At 49.2% G+C, this 26,905-nt stretch overlaps 1 protein-coding gene across 2 annotated transcripts in view; it reads right to left on the reverse strand.

Annotated features, from left to right (window-relative positions):
* Positions 1-8,879: 8,879 nt before the first annotated feature.
* The window catches only part of LOC144146890 (transmembrane protein 47), a 125,086-nt gene continuing 107,060 nt past the window's right edge, over positions 8,880-26,905 (reverse strand). For both annotated transcript variants that reach the window (XM_077678849.1, XM_077678848.1), the window contains 2 exons: positions 20,561-20,897; positions 8,880-18,369 (listed from right to left, as the gene is read on the reverse strand). In XM_077678849.1, coding sequence (XP_077534975.1) covers positions 18,140-18,369; positions 20,561-20,897 — 567 coding nt within the window. In that variant the 3' untranslated portion in view covers positions 8,880-18,139. The remainder of the gene's footprint in view (positions 18,370-20,560; positions 20,898-26,905) is intronic.

Genomic DNA, 26,905 nt, shown 5'->3' on the forward strand with positions numbered 1-26,905 from the left:
CTTCTCCCCTCCACAGGTTTCACAGTAGTGGAGACAGCCCGCAGTTTTGTTAAGAGTAAACACTTTCACAGAATGGAGTGGCCGCATATTTTCATTATTAGTTCCGTGACGGACCCACTTAGTGCCATTACCGAGCCGCCTTGTTACAAATTGTGAAATTTCACTGAACGTATGAGGTTACAAACAATCGACAACCAAATACTGTCTAGTACTGGTGTCGCAGTTTTCGGTGTAACATTCTAATATTTCGGCGCCATCAAGTCCCGGTAAAAGGGACAGTCATGTAGCGCATATTGTTTGCAACCGTGCAAAGAATGCTGATTCTCGTAACTTCGTAATTACCCTATTACATAAATTACTTGCCCGCCCTTGGTCATTGGAATGGAAATTATACACCTGACCGTAAAATGAGCTCTACCAGAAAGGTAAAACGTTGACCATTATCAATTCTATATTCCCAACAGGATTCGTCCCTGGGGCTAATAGCGACTAAAGCAGCATTTTCATCCACTTGTCCTCATCGAAGCATGCCGTTGCAGCCGAACGCGTCCCGGTACTCCGGAAGGGACATCAGCGAGTTGTCGATCTCGCTGAGCGCGTCAACCTCGGACCCCTGGACCACGACACGCACGTAGTAGCGGCTGCGAGCCAGCGTGCACAGTGTTCGGGCCACGGCGATGAAGAAGATCTGGTCCGGCGTTAAGGTCTCGGCGCCTTCGACGGTCTGCTCGTCGCGGAAGTCGCCGTGCATCTGGAAGGAGAGGTAGGCTATGCTGGCCGCCAGGGCCTCGCTGCTCCTATTTTTTGCGCCTGCGCTTGAGGACTTGAGAAGTCTGGCGCGCAGAAGCTGGACGGACTTTGCAAGCGACTGGCTGTCCGGGAGCGGAGCCACCGTCGACTCCACGTTGTGCGAAAGCAATTCAGACAGTATTGATCTTGCCAATAGGAAACCAAGGCCACCGTAGTTCAGCGAATGCGCCGTTCCCTCAACGTAGTACGGTGGCTGAAGGACCGCCGGGAGGAGGTAAAAGCGGTTGTCCTGGATGTCGTAAAGAGACAGCAAGGCGGGGTCGATCGTCCAGCGTTTGGGGTCTTCCGGGAACATGAGTCGCTCGCGTCCCCCTAGGCTGACCCTTGGGTCGAAGCTACGCTGGTAGGTGACCTTGGCGGCGCTCAGGTGGGACTCCAGGTACGAGCCGCCGATTGTCACGGGCTCGTAGTACGCGTCGACAGACGCCTCGTCCTGGACCCAGTCCGGGTAGCCCATCGTCAAGTCCATGGTGGAGCGCAGCTTGCGGTACAAAGTCTCGACCTCGGAAGCCAGGGGCTGGCCGTCCTTGACCATGTACGCGTCCAGGCTCCTGGCCACTTCGTGGGCCACTAGGTACGCCTGGTAGTTCGTCGATGTCTCGGGGCTTATCATCGCGTACGCGCGACCCATGGCGAATGGCAGGACACGGTTGACTTGCGTGAGGCATCGCCTCGACGGCCGATGAGTTTCCAGGCCGGTAGCCTCGAGGAAGGCGTTGTACGTGTCCTCCATTGACGTTGTCGTGTACGGCGCCAGTCGGCTTACCACTTTCCAGCCGAAGTAGTTGGCAGCCGCGGCACTGTTGCTCACGATGAAGCCAGTGACGCTAGAGGCGTACTCCCATGACGCCGATTGGACGTGGTCGTTGGTCACGGCTCCCTCGGTCACTTCGTGCAAGAAGTGCTCCCAGTTCCACTTTGAGTCGACGAGATCCCGCAGCCTTTTTGTCCTGTAGGTTCCGCCTTCTTTGCAGGACGCCACGTGCAACCGAGCAAAATTCGTTTCGAAGTCGACCACAGTTGCGGGGACGTTTGTCAGCGCCGCGGAAGGTCCCGAAACCAGTTTCAGGACGGACCCGACGTAGTCCGTGTACCGACTGACGTCCGCATCCTTCGAAATGAAACTGAGCGGAGGCAATCCAAGAAGTGGGCAGCCAACGGTGAGAATGGATCCATTTCCTAGTTTTCGCAAACGAAGCGTAAAGTACGGTTCTGCTCCCGTATCTCGAGTGAATAGCTCGAGCGCACCCTGAGGTCGGCTTAGGCCACCGTGGTCGTCGCCGAAAGGCCACCGGTCCAGCTGGTAGCGTCGAAGGAGGCCCCGGAAGTAGGCCAAACCTGCCCGATCACGCTCTTCTTGGTCTCGGCAGCTGGCGTACAGAGACGCCAGCTTACCCTGGCTGGTGGAGGGTGATGCCTTCCTAAGCTGACTTTCAAGAAACTTAGTGGTTTCTTCGAAGACAGTGGCCGTGGCGAGCCGCGCACTTCCCACGAGCGCCCTGTGGTACGTGGACGGCGTTTCGTGCACCCAGGGCCGGCATACCACATCGAAGATGCTCTGGCAGGCGTCTGCGGACTCGTTGAGCGTGTAGAAGAGGTTGGTTCCAGCCGCACTGCAGGCCGCGCTTCGGCAGACAGGCCGCTCGTACAATAAAGCGGGGCCCTCCGACGGCGTCGTCGTCGTCGCCGTGGTGTTACCTTGCAGGCCAAGCATCTCCATCTGCGAAAATATGACGAGCAGGAATGCGAGGAACAGGTCGAAGAGTAGCAGTCGCATCGGTATCCTCTGCAACTTCGCCGCTACGGTGTTGTGCAGTTCTAGCTCGTTCAAGTAGCTGGCCCGCTTCTTTTCTTCATAGGGAACCGCCGAAGGCACTTTGCCGCTTTTGTCGTCGGCTTCCACCGGTTGTTTACGCGGCAGAGGTGCTCTTTGCAGTCTCAAAGCGTGTTCAACGGCTATCTTGCACGGAAGGACCGGCGCAGATGCCGCGACCGAAGGCTGCGAACTTTCCGCTTGGGGCTCCAGATTCTGATCTAGTCGGGCGGCGGCTGGATCTCTACGCGGTGAAGCCACATTTGCAGCCACGCTATCCGTTTCACTTTTCGTCGTGGACTGGGACCTCGAAGGATGACATTTGGTGTCTGGGGACCCTGCACCTGAGAGGTCTGTTGAAAGTCTGTTTGGGGCGGATCTTGTTACTGGCGGTTTTGCGGTCGTTTCTTCGTCTGAAACGTTCTTGGTTGGGGATGGCGCTGCGGGTAGCTCGTCGACGAGTGACCCATCCGACGGAGGCTTGGTCGGGAGTGTTTGGACCCCGGCGAGGGTTTTTTTGGGATGTATGACGGGAACTTCCACGCTGGGCTCCGCTCGCGTAGGACCAACGGCGACTTCTTTGACGGGCGGATCCCTGACGCCATCTTCGCTTAAACTCAGCCAGCTGATGCGCCCGCGCTTGTAGTTGGCGTGAGGACTGTGCTCGCTGGTCGCGCCTCCCGATATGGCGGTGGCGGCCTCCCCGCCGGTACCGAAGTCGTCGCCGCCGGGCGAAATGCTCGTGCCCTCTTGCGTGCTCTCCGTGTCGTATATCTTGAGCGTGGCCGGCACGTAGTCCACCGTCAGCTCGTCCGCGCATTCCTCATCGTCCATGGAGTGTGTGCGATGCACATCCCAGTAGGGAATGTGGGAATCTCGGGTGCCGTGTTGCCGGCGGTGGGCCGGCCGCGAGGCTCGCTTATCGACAACGGCCGAGGACGGCGTCGGTGGTACGGGCGGTTCCGGGTGGTGTGTCTTCGGCACTGCAAGGGGCACCCCGTCGCCCGCCTGCTGGCTCGGCTCGTCCCCAGTGCTGCTACTGTCCGACGAGGCGAGGAGGTCCAGCGCCGACTGCTCGAAGAGCGCTGGCAGCGAGCCGCTCTGCAGGCCAACCTTTTTGGCCACGCTGGGCGCTGGTGGCGATGGCATCTGGGCCCGCCGCTGCAGCTCTCCGGCATCCCACCTCATCCACGAGCCCTCGCTGCAGTCGTCAGGCGCGTCCGGTGGGGAACCCCGGCCGGGGGAGCCGGGGTCTTCCGCTGACGAGTACTCGGAAGGCGGCTGGTACTCCCCTCGGCCTGGCTGCGGCGGTCGCTTGGGAGGCGGCGTCGAGCTGTGGATCGGGACTCTGCCGTCGGGGTCGGTGTGTGGCGGTGGCCTGCGAGGCTTCGGTTCGCGTTCGTCCATGGCTTCGCTTCTTCTGGGGCCGGGCGGAAAGCTCGCGATCTGGAGCACGGACCTGCGCGTGTCCGAGACTTCTTCCTCTTCACATTACTAGTGGTGCGACCTGCATACGGGGCGCCACGCATGGCGTGCTGGAAAACAGCCGGCTTAATTGAAAAGGACGGCTGACTTGTGTCTATTAAATTCTTCTGTCAGTTCCCATAACCTACCTCCTTTCTCCTGCACACCAAAATTCGCCAAAGTGTGACATGACGTGTCTGTACCCTTCGTAACCATGTATGTATGTATAGATCTTTCTTAAGAAAAGGGGTGGCCAGTGGCCTAAGGGGGTGGCGGTGTTTGGAAGGAGGGGCAGGGCTCCTCTAGGCCCTAAATTTTTCGGGCTACGCCTGACTCTTTGGCGAACTCCCAAAGGGAAAGCAATCTCTTCTAGGCATGACTAGGATTCATGGGCGTAGTCCAATCTTCGTATGATGGCACCTGTTGGGCGTGTCGGGCTCGGAGTTCACGGATGCCCCCACACTCCCACAGGCGGTTTCGAATGTCCTGCTGGACTGCGGAGTCATTGGAGTACGGGCAGGGGTAAGGTGGGTCGATGAGAGCGGCGGAGCCGTTGCGTCTGTCTGGATTACTACGTGCCGCCACTTTAACGTAGGAGCGCCATTTGTGCAGCACATCCTCGGTAAGGGCGTCCCCTGTTCGGGCCTTGTAGGTCAGAACTTGAGCCCCTCTGGATAAGCCCTTTGGAAGAGGGTGCTCATTTTGGAGAGTCATGGCTCTCAGGTTTGTCTTCCTTCGTTTTTTCTCTTGTTCTACAAGGCTGGCCGGGTCAAAAAAAAAAAATGCGTGTTACCGCCAGCACTTATGTATGAAAACAAAATCACGCACCCCTCTGTCTAACGACGACGATGGTTATCGCGACGCTTTCTCGTGATGGATTCTTTGGTTGGCCAATCCCACACTGCGAGTATCTGCTACTCTACAAGTACGCACCACTTTTCTAGATAATATTTTCCCCTCCATTCGCCGGAGAAAACGATATCTGGTCTTCTAATCAGCCATTTAGAGAAGTTTCACCCCCACGTGGCTGTGGCCACAGATGCGTCTGTTCAGGACAAAAAAGCTGGCATTACTTTTCACCGTAACTTGATCAGGCATTTTCTTTGCGCCTACCCAATTTCGCGACAATATTCTTGGCAGAAATTTTGGCGATTGCCCCTGCTATTCGAAAACTCAGTGAACACCATTCGAAACCGCTCATTGTGACGCACTCGCTTTCAGTTTGCTCCACCCTATCTGTACTCCAAGCTTTACTCTTCTTCATCTAACGCTCTCGAGGCTCGTACCACCCTGTGTACAAGTAATCCGCCTGGTCTGGGTTCCAGGGCACATGGTTAACTACCTGAATGAAACCGCTGATTATCTTGTAGGTGTGGCATTGAATGGACTGCTCGTTGATGCTGTTGCCCCCATAGCCCGAGTTGTTGCATCCCGGGTTCGAAGGCATAGCTCGCTGGACAGCTTTCCACCAGAGAGTATCTCTGGCTACCCCGAAATTGAGCACCTCCGGTACTCGTGGAAGTGCGACGTTGCGCAGTCTCGATTGTGAGAGGTCACACTGACCAGCTTTCGCTGCCAAGTGCCCAATTTGAATTTCTACCTTCACCGCGCGCGCATAGCGCCTTCGGCCATATGCGATTTTTCTCCACAGGAGGAGACAATCAAACACTTCCTGCTTTCTTGCCGGTGGTTCTCCTCCCTCCGAAATAGTTACCTGAAGGTTCCCCTCCGGCGCCTGGGTCTTTCCTTGTGTTTCGAATTTACTGTCCTTTGGAGCGTCGGGTATAGGTTTCTGCAACGAAGACGTCTTTCGCGCCCTTCACGCTTTTATTTCAGAATCAGGTCGTTTACCCTGTTTATTTAATAAAACACATCTTGTAATTTCTTTTTCTGGTACGTGTGGCATCTGTTTTGTTTCAGTATGGTATAGTTACTTCGATTTTCTTGGGTTCTCAAAACTGTCAACATCACGCGTCCCTCACACTCTCCTCAGTTCTATTTACCCGTAGTTAAATAGAACTACGGTTAGAACTACGGTTAAAGAACTACGGTTAAAGAACTACGGTTAAAAAGAACTACGTAGTTAAATAGAACTACGGTTAGAAATATAACTTGGCCGATCCCCCAGAGCGGGTACGCGCCATTCATTTATTAGTACCAACCAACCAACCAATACCCACAGCAACTCTCAGGTGTGCACTCCGTAGGCCTAACGTTCGAGTTTAGGGTGTGGCGCGAATCGGTACCTGCTGCTCAATGGAGCAATCGGATAGACGATGGCTTCATAAAGCAAGGAGGAGAAGGAGGGAAAACGTTTATTTATATTTTTTTAGTGGTTGGGCGGCACAGCACTAGGGTCTTGGGCCACGTGCTACAACTCCCAACGGTGTCAGCAGGGGTGGTACCCCTGGCCCGGGGCTCCAACGGCCTCTGCGGCTTGCGTACCCGCTGAATCAGACCAATCTGGTCTTCACAGCAGTCGCTGGCCAGCAGTGCCTCCCATTGCTCCGCATTGGGGTTTCTGATTTTGGACACAGCCTTTTTGCTTTGGTATTCTTTTGTGGTGACCCGCCGCGGTGGCTCAGTGGCTAAGGCGTTGCGCTGCTGAGCACGAGGTCGCGGGTTCGATTCCCGGCCGCGGCGGCCGCTTTTCTGATGGAGGCGAAAAGCAAAAACGCCCGTGTGTACGAGATTTCGGCGCACGTTAAAGATCCCCAGGTGGTCAAAATTAATCCGGAGCCCTCCACTACGGCGCGCCTCATCGCTTGCGTTGCGTCGGCGCGTTAAACCCTACAATCAATCAATCAACCTTTTGTGGTGAGGTACAGGGTGGGACCCTGGTTCGATTCTGGCCACGGGAAAAGTTTGTTAGGGGCGAAGCCCCTTAGGGGCTGAGGCTGTTGGCGTCTCCTGTCGTCGTCGTAGTAATCATAGTCTCATGTAGTCACGGTACTAAAACACCGGGGAACTCGTTCACGTCTCGCCCTGGAACGCAACTCGTACTTGAAAAAAAAAAAACAAAACCTGGGACACTCGTTTACGACTGCACTTCATGCTTCACCGACACTATCTCGAAATAACTTATGACATTTTACTGTTCAGAAACTGCATTGCCCTGGTGAGTTTGATATCGGCTGGTATCATGTATAACTATCAGTGGCAGTTTTAACACAAAGGATGAAGCCGCCCCTCCCAAGCATTCCAGCACCATCACAAAACCACCTTAGAATGAACAGCTACATTTTTGTCCCGTAGGGTAAAAGTGTAGTACTTCCCAGTTTCACTCTCTACTAGTCAACTAAAATAATAAATAAATTTGGAGAAAAATTAAACTGCAACGCCAGTGAACCCACGTTTTAAAAACAGGTCAAAGAAATGTTACTTAAGGAAAACGCCTACAACACTCATATATAATTATTTGAAGTATATGTTGATACGCTCTCCTAAAGGAAGAAGTAAACATTAACAAACTACAAGACATTATGTAACTACGATGCAGAATTGTAATTATTGAAAGTTAATGCGTACGAATTACTGCGTTTGTGTGTACACTTTGATCCCCCTGCGCATTTTAGAGCTATGCTTTGTATTATACATAGAAAATGTATTAATGACTGTCCTATGCTTTCTATAATACATAGGAAATTTATTAATGACTGTGCTTTCTGGGATATTTTGCTATTATGTTTAAATTTATGAACAGCACTTTTATTACGTACACTGTGAATCCGCTGGCTGAGGCCTGTCAGGCCAGATCCGCCTTTAGCCTCAACCTCCTCTCGGTTTAGCCAAGAAATAAAAAGAAAAATAGCCCGGAAGTATGCTGAATTTTAAATTACCTGTGCTAGCTTTGTTTCTTGCACTTCCTTGGACTGTGCCCCAGTGATAGTGTCCTGTGCTTTGCCCTACAGAATTCAAGCTTTGCTGCCCAACCATCTTTGGAGCATCAATTTTTCCATTCTTGACAGCCCTCACAAAAATATTGACAATGCCCGATGTTGACCTTACGATGTAGCGCTTCCACTTCACAATATTAATTCCGACATAAAAGTAGTTTCGGCACACCTATTATTGGGTTAACCTTTCGTGCTTACACACAATGCAGCCACATGTCATGCAAAGTGCTCCTACACTAGCATTCTGCTTGTGTGTACTGCCATGTTCAGTTTTAACAACCTACTCTGTTGCAAAGCAGGCTTTGTCTTCAAGTCTCGTATCTCACACTTTTGCCGCCCCTGCTGAAACACTGCACGCAAGACACAAAAATAACTGGGACACGACACGCTTCACCTAACAGTCGAAACTGTAATTTTTAACAATCTACTGTGTTGTAAAGCACTGGGACAAGACACGCTTCACCTAACGGTCAAAAATGTAATTTTTAACAATCTACTGTGCTGTAAAGCAAGCTTTGTCTTCAACCCTCGTATCTTACACTTTTGCTGCCCCTGTTCAGACACTGCATGCAAGACACAGGAATAGCTAGGACACAACCTGCTTCACCTAACAGTCAAAAATGTAATTTTTGCCAATCTACTGTGTTTTAAAGCAAGCTTTGTCTTCAGGCCTTGTATCTCACACTTTTGCCGCCACTGCTCAGACACTGCATGCAAGACACAGGAATAGCTGGGACACAACACGCTTCACCTAACAATCAAAAATGTAATATTTAACAATCTACTGTGTTGTAAAGCAAGCTTTGTCTTCAAGCCTCGTATCTTACACTTTTGCTGCCCCTGTTCAGACACTGCACACAAGACACAGGAGTAACTGGGACATGACACGCTTCATCTAACAGTCGAAAATGTAACTTTTATTTGATCTTCCGAAAAAACAAACCACGGTAAGAGCTGCACAACCAAACACGAGTCGAACGGAACAAAAAATTCCATGGGAGAACTTCAACTGAGGCGAGCACACAAGATCGCGTCGCGGACAATCGTACTTCGGGCGGGAACATTGTTAAAGAGTGACGAAAGAAAACAAGTCCCGCTGCAAACGTCATTCCCAGAAAGGCCCACACTTGCACACCAGCAATAGTTTCACCTACAAAAACAGCTCGCACACAAATATAGGTGATAACATTTCATCCTCAGCGTCAAGCACATTGACAGTTCTATATAAACACTCAGCAAGATGAATGCAAACACATGCAAGTCATTTGCACAGGCTGAATACTTTGTTTTCGCCTTTTTTTTTCTTTTTCTCCGGTATACTTCACAAAGAAACTCCCACCGTGCACGTGGAAAGCCGCAGTTAACAAAAGCGATACGCGAGTGAATTGGCCGCTACGAGGAAATCTAACTTCCTGAGATTTGTTCAGTCGCTATAATTCGCTCAGAGCCTATTACGGTGCCAGTACTTGGGTGAGGAACACACTAAGCTTGCAAGAGCATGAATTTAAACGTGTGGCAAATAACGAGAATAAAAAAAAAAGAGATTAAAACGTGCAAGTGCGTTTCAAACCAATTTCTGAACTTTACATAAATTCGCTAAAGAATTTTCAAACTTCAAAGGTTTAACGCACCGAAGCTACACTTGGGCTACGAGGCATGCCATAATGGATGGCTCCGGATTAATTTTGACCACCTGGGGATCTTTAAAGTGTGCCGAAATTTTGACACGTGGGCATTCTCGCTTTTCGCCTACATGTGAATAGCGACCACCATGGCAGGGATCGAACCCACGTCCTTGGGCTCAGCAGCACAATGCCTTAGCCACTGAGCCACCCACACCGGATGCTTTACAAGATAAAAAAAACTCTCCTGAAGCCATAAAACTGATACAAGACTCTAGACTGCGGCCGTCACACGACATATTTTGAAGTTCAGATCCCTCCAAAGATAAGCGTGTTTATCAAAACCCTAAGCTTGATGAGCCAGAAATGAGCTTTCGCTGTGAGGCACGCCACAATGGAAGCCGGCGGGGTTCTTACACCACAATCTCATGCCCACAGGTGTTCACTGTTTCTGCCACCACTGTAATTACAGCAACCACTGCTGGGAATTGAACAGATATGGCGACAACCACATTCCACCCCTCAAGTCAACATTTAAAGCGGCTTGCAGCTGTATGGATGTTTCTAAGCCTTTTTGCTCCGGTTTTAATACCATGCAACGAAAGGATGAAATCAACAGCCAGATTCTACAGGTGTGGCAAAAAAAGGACAAAACTGCAGGCTGAGGGACCGCAAATCAACACTGCAGCAGCAGCATAAACCGAGGTGCAACACCCAATTGCACTGTTTCCCCGATAAACGGGGCCACAAACATTGCAATCCACAACCTACATCATCACAAGCTATAGCTGTACAGTGCAGTGCTGACAAGCATTCAACTCCTTGCATATAGTATTTACAAACCAAAGTTCGCAACACCTCCACTTCAAAACCACAGTTCTCTTCTTTTTTCTATCCTTGTTTTGCCAGCAGAATCACCGTCTGGCAAGCTATGCTTCTAAGTACATGGGACACAGAATCACAAAACGAAATGTAAATAACAGTCACACTTGTTGCGCTGTGGAACAAATAAAAAAAAAGTTCTGAATAGCGAATTTGTTTCATGGGAAACGTATGAAGGGAAGGAGCACTCTTCAACAAGGTAGATGTTTTCAAGACTCGCTAAAAGCCACACTAGTTAAAAATGGTTCATATTTAGACCCGCATACAAAACAAAAAACCGGTATAAGAGGCAAACCCACACACCACTGCATTGTGTGTGTGTGTCTCTCCAGTTTGCCTTTCCAGTTGGCCTTTCTAAGTATCAACGTTTTCATGAACTCAAAAATATTCTTGCTAGCCAAAATGGAGAGGGCGGGGGGGGGGGTGGGGCGCAGTTTGTGGAGAGAAAGAAAGGAACTCTTACAGGATGGTTAATCTCAGTGCAGAACACTAACTGCATACTTATTCTTTGTTTATAAAAGCATCAAAAATGTACAACAGCCCTTTTTTTTTGTTTCGTTTTCTAACAATTCAATTTTTCGCAATACATTAGGTGTTCATCCCACTTGTTGACTCCCACAGTACCCACCTCTGGAAGAAGTCTTGCGACTATGTGTGCGAGCAAAAGGCATCTTAAGCTGTTCACAAAAGAGTTACAAAAGATCCCCAAGGGTATCAGACGATGAGAACGCGAAATAGCTTCTTCTGGCCGAGTTTGTCGGTGATCAGTATGCCAGTGTCAATGCTAAGCCTAAGCAATTGTTGCAGGAATAGCGATTGTTGCAGAATCGCTATTCCTGCTTCTGCGACACTGCCTCCACAAAAGCTGAAGGCCAACTGAGACTGCCAATGAGATTTCTGATGCACATTCTTTTCTTTGAGCTCTTTTTAAATTTATGTATTTCTTGCTGCAAGCGCAGTGAAATGCATCGCAGCCAATGGGAATTGAACATGTGCCCAGTGTTGCTACAACTGGTATTTTATGGACACCTTCTGAGGACACAGACCAGGTGCGCACTTTCACCAACCTAGCCAAGAAACGTGTCCGCGTTAAAGTGTCGAATTTCGCAAATGAGACCAACAAGTATGGCACATTTTGTCCAGTGCAAACGTGATGTCCAAATTCCTCTAATATTGTGGCAGTAGTGGGGCAATAGCTTTAGTTCCGATTTAAGATGAGCTTAACCGTGCAACTGTCAATGCAAATTTGCACAGATGGAAGGGATGGGAATGGGGTGCATATGTAGAAGTTGCTGTGGCTGACCTTTTTCTTCTAGGCAGCAGTGCGTCAAAACAAATCATTTTTGGCTTGCTCTCTCAAGACACTTTCCCCTCCCCTCAGATGGATATATGCTATTGCTAAGCATGGTAAAGGCAGCAAACATATAATAGGTCCCTTGAGTCAACTATAGGTACGAATGATCATGGAAAAGATAGCACATTTATAGACATGCCCATCCCACAGAAAATGTAAGCACACTGCGGGTGCACCAAAATTTGTGAAAGGATGCTAAAATAGTGCAAGGATGTGACGCAGTGGGTTAGGTTACAGACAAATGTGGTTCAACGTAACTGTAAACCAATACAACTAGGGGTGAGAGGGTCCCGGACATGCGCTTAGAGCACAAGATGCTATTTTTTACTTGCACACGCACAAGCACGCACGAAAAGTTGTCAGGTAATGTTCAAGTTACTTGGCAGAAAAGTGAAACTTGAGTGACATACACTTAACAAGGATGCTAATTACAGTGTGTCATCAATTAGAGCTACCTCTTTCAAGAGTTGTACGGTGCACTAAAGACTGCCTACCTGTCCCACAACACAACCCCACCTCACCTCATGTAAAACTAAAGAAAAAGAATAGCTCATTCACAGACACTCACACAGGTGCAAAAACTGTGCAGAAAGCTCCTTTTGTGGAGACCTAGGGAAAGAATAAGCTGCATTCTAAAGGTGCAGAACCAATTTCTAAGGAACGAGTTGCTTTTAGAGAAATGTTACGACCTGCAAAACAACCTCGCTGCCTTTCATTTTGAAAGGTTTGCTTCCGACGTTTGTGGTTTGACCGGCTCACAAGTAGTGGCATACATTGACCTTTTTCATCAGAAATTGCTTTTTTAATCGTATTGTATAAGCTTCTAGAACATGCAAAACAAGGTTTGTGCAGTGAACGATTGCACTAATTCATTATACCATTGCGTGAAAAAGAAAATAAAAGGAACTAATGATGGAAATTGCACACTTCCAGAAACAATGACATCTAAAATAATGTCAGCTATCGACAGTTCGCCATGTTACAGGGTGAAACAGTTTTGACAATGTGGCAATCTGTACTTGCACTAATGAATGACATACAGCAAAAATAAAGGAAATTCCACATCTGCCCCTCACATAACTGAGAAAAGAGTTTTGATGATGATGATGGTGACATGTCGTGAGGTTCATACATCCAAATTTTTCACTTGGGAGCAACGCCTGCATCATATGGTAAAAAAAGCAAAAAAAAAAAAAGAAACAGTGCAACTTTTTAACCTTTTGGCCCAGCTATCAAAAAGAAAACACATCTTGGGTTGGTTGAGCCACAAGTTTCACATACACGTCTGCAGGCAACCCAATGGCGTAACTGTACGAAGTGCACTTCTAGCCAATCAGCAGTGATCTGTAGCCCTACCAGCAAGCACATGTAATGCGGGAGGGTCATGCATGCGGATGAGTGTTGTAAAAACGTGCAAGAAAAAAAATGACGCACACACACACGCACAAAGACAATGCAATGTGAACACCGATGTATGAAGTGCAACCTACAAGAGCTAAAAATTTTAAAAAGATGAAGCTAGAAGGTGACAACCAACACTCCGAACGAAAAATTCAGTCAGGAAACATTGCACACGAGACACCGCGCGAGACATCCCATGCCTGCACACAACAAACATTTTGGCAGTGTTCTTTGAATGCTCACATTTCTAGGACATTCGCGCTTTGTTTGTTCGCGCTTTGCTTCTCGCCGACAAACAGCACTACTTACTGCCAGGGGGGAAACAAAACTGAACACTAGAAAAGGAAAAAAATAAAGCAGTTGACAGTCAGTGCAGAAAGAATGAAAATTACGTCGCCACCAAATCTTGTCTTAGTTTCACGCCAGCATATTCGTACAGAAACAAAACAAGACGAGACACTTTAAATTCTTGTCAGAAGTTGCACTTGATTAGTTTGTGGTCACGCATTCATTGAATCAAGCTGTTAATTACTTTTGATTTAGGCTGTGCATTGACATTATTTGAGCCTCATATATCTGCACTGAATTCTGCAAAGGATACATAAATACGAAGCAAATCGGTAGGGGTTAAAAAAAAACGAGAAAATAGTGCACGCATAGTCTACAGACTACGCCGACGAAATCTCCACCTGCCTTTTTGATTTTCTTTTTAATACTTAAAAGCACACCAAACAAAAAACATCCCTTATGTGGTACCGTCAAAATGGACAGCACTTACATCACATCGCTGATCAAGAAACACTTAATTCTGAAATAATTTTTTCTTCATAAAGCCTATTCCTGGGACACACTTAAACACAAAGGGGCTGTTCTCACACACGTGATGTTTGTGCCGCTCCCCAAAGAAACGTTTCCACTAGGGGCATCTGTAGTGCCCGCAAAGCTGGACAATAAAAGCTGATTTGTAGCTCAGACAACGACTTCCGTACTCCCCATGAACAAGGTGGTTTTCTAATTAGAAGCCAACAGTATAGCCAATAAAGGTGCCTAAAGAAAACTTGCTGCTGTTGACATGTAATTAGCATTTCACTAGGCTGCTGTTTGCGCAACTCAAAGCTATTCCGGGCGGCAGGCACTTCCCGTGATTCCACCAGCAATTTTATATTTTCTTAACTTTTTGACCTCTGCTTACATGAATTTCTCGATGCTTGCAGCAACCCTTGAATCAGAGTTTTGCTGTCCATTTTATTATTTTTTTTTCACTGTGGTCTCCTACTGATACAAGATGGCTGTCACAAATTTGTAAATGCAAGTCAGTGCTCCCTTTGAAACAATGCACGCCTTACGCAAAAGTATGGCACGATATTACTGGTGAAAAACTTCTTTGGAAAACTCCAGCAGCCAAACAGTTTAAATATTTGACCTTTGAATTGAAACCATTTAAGAGAAATCAAGCGCACATGCTCAGCAGTTTACGACACTTTAGCCCGGTCACGCTATTTGTTTCATTAACCACAATATTATCCAACTGGTTCCACGGAAATCGATGAGGTAACCTGTGGCACAGTTGAGAAAAAAAAAATCAACGCTTCCAGTGGGCATAATCAAATTTCGGGAGGACAGCTAGCAGACAACAAGACTCAACAATATACACGAAGCAAAATAAATGCTTTCTTTGGACAAAAGAACGCGGCTGAAATTTCACAAAGCTTCAAAGTAAACACGCAACGCGCAAAAGGCTGTGTCCAGCCCAGTCAGCAAAAACGTAAAACAGGGCATGGAGTGAACTGCTGTAATAACTTAACCAAGTCTACCCTACGAAAAAAGTGTGCGCGGAATCGCGGGAACACTGGCACGAAAGGGTAAGGAATGAAGCGAACCGTCAACATAGTGCCACCAAGTCTATGTTCTTAGAGAAAAGGCAGGTCTGCAGGAACACTGGCAAAGAAAGAAGAAAAAAAGTAATTTCGCGAAAAAGAATCAGGAAGCTCAGATCCGAATGCACAAAGGAGGATGGCGGATAGCAATGGGGAGGAACTTGGAGGATGCGTCAGAGGGTCGACAACCCCGTCGGCGACGCGCGCATTCAAGAAACTCTACCATGCTCGATCGATGCCTTCTCTTGCACGACGACATTCCTCAGCTATAGCAACCAGAGCTTGCACACTCACAGAGCCACACACACGCACACACCACACAGAGCCACGAAGAAAAGGAACATCTTGCAAACGAACAGAACTGTTGGATCGACCAAACAAGAAGACACCGTTCAGGCATTGCTAAACTTCGACTACTAAAACGAAGGTTTATCAATTTCCAAGCTTTAGTTTTGGACTGTGGCAAACGCTTTTGATGATGCCTGTGCAGTTCTGCTGTGACTGAATGTGAATGGCTTACAATACAACGAATTTGAAATTTGGCAGCGATGAAGAAATGCAACAGAAGCATTGCACAACTTGCAGCACTGCGGCACATTCGTTTGAGGTTCCTTTGCACGTGCTGCTTGATAAGCACAAACCAAAAAAGCAAACACCAAATTTAAAACGTTACGCATTAGCTGATTTTTGTGAAAACATCCTTTCAAACACACTGCTGACCATCACACTCGATTGAATGAGTTCAACACACTGCCAAATACCTTGGGTGGACTCTGCTATAAACAAGATGCTACATCAACCTAAAGTGCAAATGAAAGAAGAAAATCGGGTTGACTCGCTTAAAAAAAAAAAAACCTACACAATTCCATTGAACCTCCACAAATAGCTAAAAACACCCTGAAATCATAGTCAGAAGAAAAAGGTTTGCAGAAAATTTTTCCGGCTCATTAACATGCCACAAGAAACAGTTCAAAAGAACCTCTGCCTTATCTATTTGTCCGAAAAAATCTACCACTGAACATGACCGCGGTGATTACACGTGATCTCAGCAATGCCAAGTGTCTCATTTTTGTACTGTTTTGACACAGCGAAGGCGTCACTAGCACAAACTGACAAATTCATTGCAACTGCCACAATAAAGCTTATGGAACTGAAGTGCACATTGCTCATCGCCCAAAACGAACAACAAAGACAACAAAAAGAGAAAAGGCACAGAAAAAGCCTGCCCTAAGCTGCCCATGAACGCACGGTGGTGCCGTACGGCCTTCACTAAAAACGAGTAAAGAAGTTCATTGTCAGCTGCTGTTAAAAACGTAATCAGGAACAGAGCTGCACAGCCCGTATTTGTCTAAAAAAAAAAAAGAACACAGCTTAAAAAAGCCTCTGACAAGCTCTTGTCAAAAGTAATACCTATTTATTTCCTCTGCCTTCAATGCTGATCAGTGCGGTAATTACCACAGGCTGCAGGAAAACGCAACAGCACCCCATCAGCATTAGAGAAATGAAGATTGTCAGCTCTAGAGTATAATTATCAAGGTGTTACTTCGCGAGCATCCATTTCTACTTGGATATTTGCAGCCAACGCTTTCACTATCACAGGGAAAGCAAGTAGTTGTAAAAAAAAAATCGAAAGAGCCGAGCTGCCGTTTCTACAACACTGGCCCAAAAAACTTAAAAAATAGCTGTGGGAAGCCTGACGAGAAGTATGCAAAGTCCTGAGAAGTATGCAAAGTCCTTGCCAAGCACAATTTTCTCTAAATTGAAGTCTCAAATTTTTTCTAACTCCTCAAGAAATGAGGATTTCCGTTCTAGCGAGACTTTTAAAAAAGCAATGCATATACGAGTACAACTTCACTCGACATAAAAGCACACTGCATTAGGGCACGTGCCGTAAAATTCCCAAGCTTTCGTGGAAGCAAGCAGCTAAGCACAAGCTCAGGACCACTGCTCCCTTACAACCCCAGTCTTCAATGTAAAATCAATCGCGATAAACAAAATCATTCCTAAATAAAGCATAGGGGACACATGGCAACACAAACACTGCAAAAAAAAAAGAAAACATACCGTAATTTGTCTAAATTGAGGCAGACACTTCACCTGCAGTGTGAAAGCGCGGCAGCACAGTCCCGTGCGCCTTACAAGGCTACGCACACTCAAAAACGTCCATCACATCCCGCGCAGCACACATGTCGCAGCACACTCTCCACGCTCGCATTGCCACACAAAGTCACCGACGCCAGTCCCCACACCAGCCGCGTTCTCCGCACTTGCTGGCGACAGAAGCAGCAACTGCAGATGAACATCACAGGGGCAAGAAGCAAGCCTTGCAGCACGCCACCGGGTGCTGCAGTGTGACATGCGAGCTGCCTCGTCAAACGCTGCCATCGGAGAGGGTCTTGTACTTTTTGTTGAGTGGGAGGCAAGATGAGGCAGTCGCACTCACAAACACACACCATGGCGGTAGAGAAGCCATCGCGAGAAGGGCCGTCCCGAGTCCGAAGTGGCCTTTCCGTGCTTGCATCAACTCCTAGCCGGGAAAAGCTGTGGGTGACGACGAAACACGGTTCCAACAACTGCGGCAGTGCCTCCCCATTCCGGGCACTCAAAGTGGAAGTCGAGCGGCACGAAACGAGGAAATACAGCCGACTATTCGCGACGAATCTCCGCTACTACAATCTCGCGCACAGTGCAGAAAGACTTTTGCAGGCTGTAACTGCAAAGGGTTCCCAGAAGGAGTGCAGCAACGACGGAAGAGACGGAAGCGTCGGTGGTGCAATTTCGCCCACTCTGGTGGTTGTCGAGGTCCGTCTTCGAGGACGTAGCGGGGGTCACAATCAACCGCCATCGTGCCACGACGAGGGTGGAAGAGAGGTGAGGAAGGGGAAGGGAGAGATGAGGCGGCGCGACCGCGGACTTGAGGTGGAGCACTGCGGGAGACGGTCGCCTGGGCGTTTCCAGTGCACGCTCGCGGTTCAGGCGGCGACGGCGCGTCCATTGCCCAGGCGCACGCCCGCCGGAGGCTACGCCTTGGAGTCCGCCGCCGCGTCGTGGGGCAGCGCGCGCTCGCGGTAGTAGATCTCCTCGGTCTCCTTGTCGCACAGCAGGAGCAGGATGGCGCCAAACAGGAAGATGGCCGCCCCCCAGCCCACGCCGTACGCCCAGCCAAACTCCCACAGCTGCCGATTGCTCTCCTCGATCTCGGCCGCAAAGCAGGCGGGGTAGATCACCAGGGCAATCAGGATGCACAGCACTGCAGTACCGAGGGGAAGGACGGGGCAACGGACAATTAGCAGGGCCAGCATCACTGGAATGCAATAGATTTGATGACACGATGGCAGTCTAAGGGGCAGGAATACAGGTCACGAGAAATATGTCCATGGGAAGAGTCTGTGACAACTAGAAGGGTTACCCACAACAAGAAAATGCACTTTGCTGCAGCACCCTTTTCTGACCGAAAAGTGAGCGTACATTGGCCGGAAAACAAAGACAAAAACTTGGACAATAGGCTACCAAAAGATTGCCGGACGGCGCTGCAGTTTCCCCTCCACAGGAGTACGTGGGGGCTGCCGCCACTTTGGCATGTGCTTTTTCCGCTGCACGCGTGCGGCATTCTTCGCGCCAGGAAGAGGTCTGCGTAAAATTTTCTTTCGACTTATGCAACCATACGCATCAGCAGGTGTCCAGCAAGTTCGGTTTAAACGCAGAGTAGCTACTGAGTTCATTTTTATCCGCATTTGTCTTGACATCTGCTATGCGCCGCTAAACCGGCAGACTGCCCTGGCGATTTCAAGGGGGGAAACGCCTTGTTTGGCGGTCGACGGCAGCTGTTTTCTCATTGGCTAAGCGAGAGTTGTTCAGCCCGTCACAGTGCATTGTTTGTTACTTCCTTTGCGTGTTTGCGCTTCGTACATCTGGATTTTATGGACTGCAGAAACACTGAGGCTTGCAAGAAATGTGACATAAATGTGATTGATTACAGTTAATATGTTATTTCTTATTCTTGAAACAATCTTATAAAAAACGCATTAAAGAGGCGCACGCTATTAAGTGGGTGTGCCAACAAAGCCGCAATTTCATTTTGCTTGTCCTTGAAGGAATTCTTGTTCGCAATGTTCGTTACAAAGATTGACCTGCTTGGAGTACAACTATGGGTTAGAGTGACAGTTCACGGAAACGACAGAACAGCTTGTGGTGTATGACTCTTAATTACCAGTAGTTGTAAATGTGGGAAGAAAAAAAAAATGAACAGAAAGCAATCCTTTCCAAAACACAAGTCCCAATCACAACAATGAATGCAGCTACTACAGCCAGGCAAATTGCGAGAAACCACGAAGAATGTGAACCTATTGTGCCATACATGGACGATATCGAACAGCAACAGCTAAGCAACTCTCAAGTTCATTTATCATAGCAGAAAACAATCATTGGCAGCACGCATGTGTTAAAAAACTGGAGGGGAGGACTCTAAATAATTTTAGAACCCTAGTTTGCATTTTGAAAGACGGGAAACGTAAACTGAAAGGGCACAAATACAAACACAAAATGTGCCAGCTTATTTCACCTCACGAACCGCAGTGATCCATGCTTGTCGCATTTTCTTTTGGTGCGCTTTTGCAGAGAATGAGGTAGAATTTCATGGATAGATCCTTTTCTTTCGCTGCCTTGTTACTGTTGCGGCAGCTGACCACGCAACAATATGGGGGGTTTGCTTAGCCTTCAGTTTTACCACCTAGACATTGCGAAATGACTGCGAGAGCATCCGCTTTTTCGCTCCACCTTCAGACACCTTCCGGCCAACGCGGTCCGTCTGAAAACTGCACGAGCAGCTCCGTGTGCACGCTGCCGCACTCCCCAATCCATTTCTGCGTTCCTCCACCGCTCGAAGCACCCGTCCCCCCACTCCGAAATGCGAACAAAGCGGCCACTGGCTGCACGAGCCACTCAACCCAGCATGTACAAAGGGCAGCGGGAACTCCCCTCACTCCCTTGAAACGAAAAGGACGCAGCTTTGTGATAGGACCAGCACTGCCCTCGCCCGGCAAACTTTAGCTTCACCCCCCTTTAGCCCACGCATTCTGAACTTTAATTGGGTAATATAACTAGGCAGTGCTGACTTGACTCCACGATGTTGTTCATGGACAGGGATGTTGTTCATGCATGAAAAGGTCGCAAATCGACGTACTGTGTTACCCTAAATGAGCAATGTAAAGAAATTTTTGATCTGCCACACCATTTGGCTGCATCCTCCCACATACCAGCATCGCATGTTTTGTTTAAGACACTACAGGTGGCGCTGCCATTCCGAGGTGGTCCTTTTTCCAAGATTGCCACCATTGTTATTTGCTTTGTAAATAAACAAGTAAGTGCCGTCCTCCAGCATGAGAAATTGTGAGGATGTGTCGACAGCCCCGATCATCACACGATCATCAAACGATACTCACGCGCGCACACCATGACATAGAAGGCGAGCCTGTACATGAGGTACTTTCGCACGGGATTCTTGCTGCAGAGGCCGCAGCCCGTCATGACCGTGGCCGCGATGTCGCAGAGCAGCGTGATGACGCAGAGCGCGGCCGCCGCCTGGATGTAGGCGACGGTGCGCGCCACGTAGCAGCCCGGCTTGACGTTGAGGCCGAACGGCAGCGGGAGCGGCGCGTCCTCCTCGACGCACTGCTCCCAGAGCCCCTGGCGGAACTTGTGCGCCACCAGCCAGTTGGACGAGGCCAGGCACAGAATCATCAGCAGGATCACGATCAGGCCGCAGATGAAGGCGAACACCTGCGAGGCGAGGCGCCACGGTTCATCACTCATCTGCTTGCTTCAATGCAAATGTTGTCGCAACCCTTCCTCTATGATTTGAACGGAGGTTTGTTCAATGCAATTCAATTTTCCCGCCTTCACACTGCTCGCGGGCCATCCGTTGGGACAGCGCTCATCTCTCTCTTTACTTTGGATTTCTTGTTTTCCTTGGAACAGCGGGAGTGGGAGTTGTGTTCTTTTTGTGCTTGCTTTCACAACACACGTGCGGGAACCATTCTGCATCATTTTAAAACGACTTTTTTTACTTTCCCTTTCTCTAACTAAACGAACACAGGGACCACCGGTTAAATACTTACATTTTGCCCCAAACGTGCCTAAGGTTTCCTTCGTGCTAAATAATGTGTGACTTACGCCAGCATTTTCAGAGAGAGAGAATAAACTTTATTTAATGAGAGGAGTCAAGCGGGCGGTTTCCTCAGTTCAGGACCCCGTTGGAGCGTCCAGCCGCCTCAGCTCGGTGGATCAGCCGAAGCTGCTCTTCGAGGCTAGAGCTGGCCAGCACTTCCTCCCACTGCTCAATCGAGGGATTAGATATCGGGGAAAGTGAGGGGTTAAGCTGGCACTCCCACACCGTCTGATACAAGGTGCAGGGCGCGTTGCAGAACTGGCACTGTGAGTAGTATATTGTTGGCCAGAATAAGTGGAGTTTGGTCGGGTGGGGGAACGTGTTGGTTTGGAGGAGACGCCAGGAGCGCTCCTCTGCCTTGCTGAGGGAGGGGTGGCCAGCGGGTAGCATAAGCCTGGTGAGCCTGTAGAATTGGGTCACCTCCTGGTATGAAGTTACGGGGGTCGCTGTCTCTAGCCAACTTTCTCGCGGCGCTCGGCTGGTTAGAGCTCGAGCAGCCTCATGAGCAAAGACATTACCGCAGAGGGAAGCGTGAGCTGGTGTCCAGACAATCGACACCCTTTTCCTCGGAGGGTTCTGGCCGAGGATCTTCATGGCGATGCACGAGATGCGGCCTTGGAGGTAGCTCCTACACGCTGACAGTGAATCTGTGATTATCACTTCCGCTGGGGTCTGCGTTATTGCCAGCGCAATAGCATTTTCAGAAGCTTGGAACAGCTCGGCCTATATATACTTCTTTCTGACGAATTGTTTCTATTTTTGTCCGGATGGCTGAATAGAGGTGCAGGCATACAGACAGACCAAAAAAATTTCGCATTTGAGCAGCCCAAAAAAGACTATATTCTTTAATAATGAAAAAAAAGCGAAGCGGGAGCACAAACAATAGGCACCGCACACGGCAGTTCATTTATGAGTTGTGGCTGGCGCAAACGCGGCGACACCTCGCGGGAGCACAACGCGGGAGCATTATGCGCGCGCGTTTTCTAATTCCAGCACTGATCGCCGCCGACGCGTCCATCGCGTGGAGCAGAGCACGCCGTGCCGCGAGAAAGGACAATTACCTTAGTGTTCGCTGTTCCCGCCGCCAGGGGATCGCGCTGCCTTTCAAATTCATCCACTATCATTTTCCCCGTTGATCCCTACAGCAGGGAAACCCGGCAGCCTACAGGGAAAAACGGCCCCCGGTGCGTCGTCCCTACAGTTCCCTAGGATACCATTTCTTCCCTGATTCGAGTCGGCAAATGGGGAAAGGGCACCGCAGTCTTGCGCTGATCCCTTTTCGAGAGCCGCACTTCCTCCCCCGCTTCAGGCGGTTCCCACCGCCCGTTCATCACTCAAATGCAGTGCGTTGGTAATGCACCACAGACGTGCAGCAACTCTGAGCTTCATACCCTTCGCCATTTTCCGCACCTCGACCTTACGAAGAAAATGCAGGTATCCCGAATTCGCCCCCTCCTCCCGTCTCTTTCTAACTGTATGGCCGGCGATATACTTATCGTAAAAAACTGGTACTTAAATGAGCTGAAATACGGCAGGGAAACCGGAGGCGATCTGGGCAACTAAATGTGCAGCGCGCCCTTTCCTGCAGACGGCATGGGACCACCCTATTTCGGGCTATGGGAACAGGGAACAGTCGTAAAGAACCAGACCTTTCTGGCAACTCCGCGGTCGTTCGTAGCGCGCATTTCGACGGTCCGTCCATGTTGTGGCCAAATGTGTACTACCGCCCTGGCACTCAAAAGATTTTACATCAGGCACGCCGACAGCATCTCTGCGCGCTACGGGCAAGTAGGCGGTGTTTCCCGGTCCCCCACCCCATCCTCTCCCGTGAAGCCGACTCTGTGGTCCGGAAAAAACAAACCTCCTCCCTTGTCACTCCACCCCGTATCCACTACATACATGGCACCCTCTCGCGTCCTACTTGCCCTACACCAAACTGCCCTTCCTACCCATCAGTACGGCACCTTAACTCGGAGTGCCATCCGCCAGGCCTACACCTGCGTTCCCGCATCGCATCCTGGGAGGACTGGTTGAACCCGGGTCCTGGCGTGGATAACAAATTGACGCAAGAACTCCTGGAAACTGGAGTTCTTTTTATCTGCAAACGGCGTATACGAAGGCACGGCACAGCTTTCACCGGGACCGGAGAGTAACCCGCGACCCGCTATAGAAAACAAAGGTCGCGATTCCGAAGCCCCCTGCGCACCCCAAGGCGAAACGACTGCGTGTTAATTTTTTTTTTTCCTTCTCACTGTGTGGTCGGCTTATATTTGGGTAAATGCGGTAATACTTCCACGTTAGCGTACATCAAAATCAAACAGCACGCGGTGGAACTGCACGGAACAAACTCGCAAACAAATTACGATTTAAAGTCAACTGCAGACGGAAAGCTGTAAAGCTTTACATCTGTAAATTTGTAATAAACACAAGAAAGTTTGATGTAGAACTGCGAACTTGCTTCAATATTGCCAGCACAGCACGCAGTGCTGCCGTTGTAGCAAGGATTCTCCGATCAAACTCAAGACAACTATCCACCGCGAAGACCGTTTAAGTTCCAGGAAAGAAAAAAAAAAAAGCCCACCTTCACTGGCTTAACTCGCGAACGCTGATGTAACAGCGAAGCCGCCTGGCGTTGCCTAATCGCAACGCTAAGCTTCATAAAACTACTCAAAGCTGCAGCAGATCGATTCCAGTTCATGCCAATTCGTGTTTGCGGTGTTCCACTGATTGCGCCATCTACTGGAAACCTTTTGTTACTTTTGAAATTGGAATGCTGCCATGAGGGGGCGCCGCGAGCAATTTTTGCTTTTATTTGCTATCGCAAAAATGAAGCGGCCATGTATTTTTTTTAACTGAAAGAACAATGCGAATAGCATTCATGTATTGATGCCTTGCCTCAAAAATTCGTAATGTTTCCTTTTTGCTCAACGATGTTGACAAGCATAAACAAGATTAAGTTTATGCTTGTTTAAGCATAAACAAGATTAAGCATAAACAAGATTAAGATTAAGATTAAGATTAAGCATAAACAAGAAAAGCTTTGCCTATATAAGCGTCTCGTCCAAACATTCTGTTAACTTGCTGCATGTCTGCTTGCCGCTTGCTCTCCTCCCCGCTAGCTATGCCCTCCCCACATCGCTGCGACCGCGTTAACACACCTCGTCCCACAAAATCCTCGACCAAGAACCGCTCTGCTGTTAAAGAAAAGCTTTGCACAACTCCTCACAACGTGCACTGTACCTCCTAACCATCCTCAGGAAATAGCTCAAGGCGAGAGGTTAGCGTCGTCGCCATTGTTCTTCAGCTATACTTAGGTTTACGCATGGTAGCAGAACCGTCATGCCGCACAGTGGGTGCTACAGGATGGACGCCCCGTAGAGCAACCCGAAGAAATGCGCCGCCCAAGCACAACTTTCGGCCACCAGTTTCATCAGCTTTAAAGGCCAACTGCATTCAAATTTCACCTCTGCCAAATTTGAACACACAGTACGTACCACCAAAGCAACAGCGACATGACTAGTACCCTTGTGATATGCGTTGTTAATCAGTTCTAAATTTTTAAAATAGCTCCTTCGCAGGCGACGCTGTACCTGCCGACCGATCGCGCAAAGAGCCATGAAGCGGAAGTGACATTGCGGCCGGCCCTCCGCTTTTTCCTACGGCCAGGCAGGAGAACCGGTCGAGCTCCACTGGGCGCGCTTCTCCTTTGCGTTGCGCGCAAAGATGCGTTGCGCGCAGGTTTGCTCCGACCGGCCGGGCGCGAGCGCCCGCTCGTTAGCCGGCTGGAGCGTCACTTCAGCCTGGACGTAATGGCCGCGCTATACTTAATTTCGGTTTCAAAATTTCAAATTTTGTATGGTCGTTTGCATCAAGGATACGAGTATTTCATCCACAATATTTTGTATCTCGGAGTCTTTTCTACGAGACTATACAAAAATAACGTTTTCAAGAGGGTGTAATTTTGAGTGCAGTCGGCCTTTAAAGGCTGACTTCTGGACTCCTATCGACCACGGTGCTTATCTAGGCGTAAGGGCTCATCAGGTAAGCGAGGACCCGGCCTAAATAGTCCTGTGTGCATACCTCGGCAAAGTTGGCGCGGCTCACTCAAACTCACTCACAATTTTTTTTTCGAATCACCACTCACTCAAACTCAGACTCAATGCTGAGCAGCACATCTGCGCTCACTCAAACTCACAGGAGCGCAAAACTCAGAACTCACTCGGACTCAAAATTCAAAATGTACTCAGTACTCAAGATGTACTCAGTACGCAAAACGTACTCAAACTCAAAATGTACTCAGTACTCAAAATGTACTCAGTACTCAAACTGTGCTCAGTACTCAAACTGTACTCAGTACTCAAAATGTACTCAGTACTCAAAATGTACTCAAAACTCAAAATGGACTCAAAACTCAAAATGGACTTAGAACTCACTCGGACTCAGGAGTACTCAATCTCAGTTGGGCTCAAACTCCCTCAAGCTCAAACTCACCATGCTACACTAGCCTCGCGCTCACTCAAACTCAAACTCACGTGCGAGTTTGAGTCTAAATGAGTCTGAGTGAGTGGACTCGTGAATGAGTCCGCCGACCTCTGCCTGTGTGTGTTGCCGCGTCGAGCTATCGAGGCAACAACACGCACGAGGGAAGCGAACGACTTGCACAACTGGTAACATTGGAACGAGAAATTTCAGTCGGCGGAACTTTTCGCCAGTGTCAAGTGCCAAATGACGACACTGGGCGGGTACAGCAGCGATCGACAGACGGAACGCCTCCTTCCAGAGGGCGCCAATTTTATCGGCAGGGCTTTGCCGGGAAAGGGGGAAGTCTCGATCCCGGAATACCGGCATCAGTGCAAGACATGGAGTGAGAGAACGCGAAAAGGCACTGCGCGAAGTTGTCTTAAACACAAGCTCGCCGTCGTCGGAGCCTATATATACGAACGCGCCCGCGTCATTGATCGGCCGCAAGCACGCGAACGACGACTGTCGGCGCACGGCCGCGGGCTGCGATCCCAGACGTGAATTTCCATTAAAGGCGCGGGAGCCACAACAGGTGGTTGGTTCCGCTGCTGCTGCGGCCTACCGTTCGCTGCCGTGCGTGCCGGTGATTCCCGCAGATTTCAATTCGACGGCGGAACGCGTAGCGAGAAGCGAGGCTCCAAACTCGAGTCATTTTTATACCCCTACCGTTCGCGCCAATTCTACTACACGTTTTCGCCCGGCGGCCATCTCACATGGAAAGAATTTTCTTCGCCACCGTGCTCTCTTGCATATCAAATGCGCAGTCAAATGGGCTCTTTGCTCAGCTGTTATAACGTGACTAACGGGAGAGAAAGAAAAAAAATTCCGGGCCATCTCCACTAACGTGAAACCTGGGGAGGGGCGAAGCATGCAGTGTAACAGCTTGGCTGTAAAAGTCTCTCGTCTTTGAAGCACGAAGCTGTCTAGCGCGAGGCGTAAACGAGGGTCCCGGTGTTTTTTTTTTTTTAGAACGCGTTACGTTCTCGCGCGAGGCGTGAACGAGTTTCCCGGTGTTTTAGTACCATGACTACATGAGACGACGGTTATGACGACAGGAGACGCCAACAGCCCCAGCCCCAAAGGGACTTCGCCCCTAAAA

This window comes from Haemaphysalis longicornis, unplaced genomic scaffold (assembly GCF_048455015.1).
Source record: "Haemaphysalis longicornis isolate Haplotype H1 unplaced genomic scaffold, Haemaphysalis longicornis Haplotype H1 scaffold_7, whole genome shotgun sequence".
Classification (NCBI taxonomy): domain Eukaryota; kingdom Metazoa; phylum Arthropoda; class Arachnida; order Ixodida; family Ixodidae; genus Haemaphysalis; species Haemaphysalis longicornis.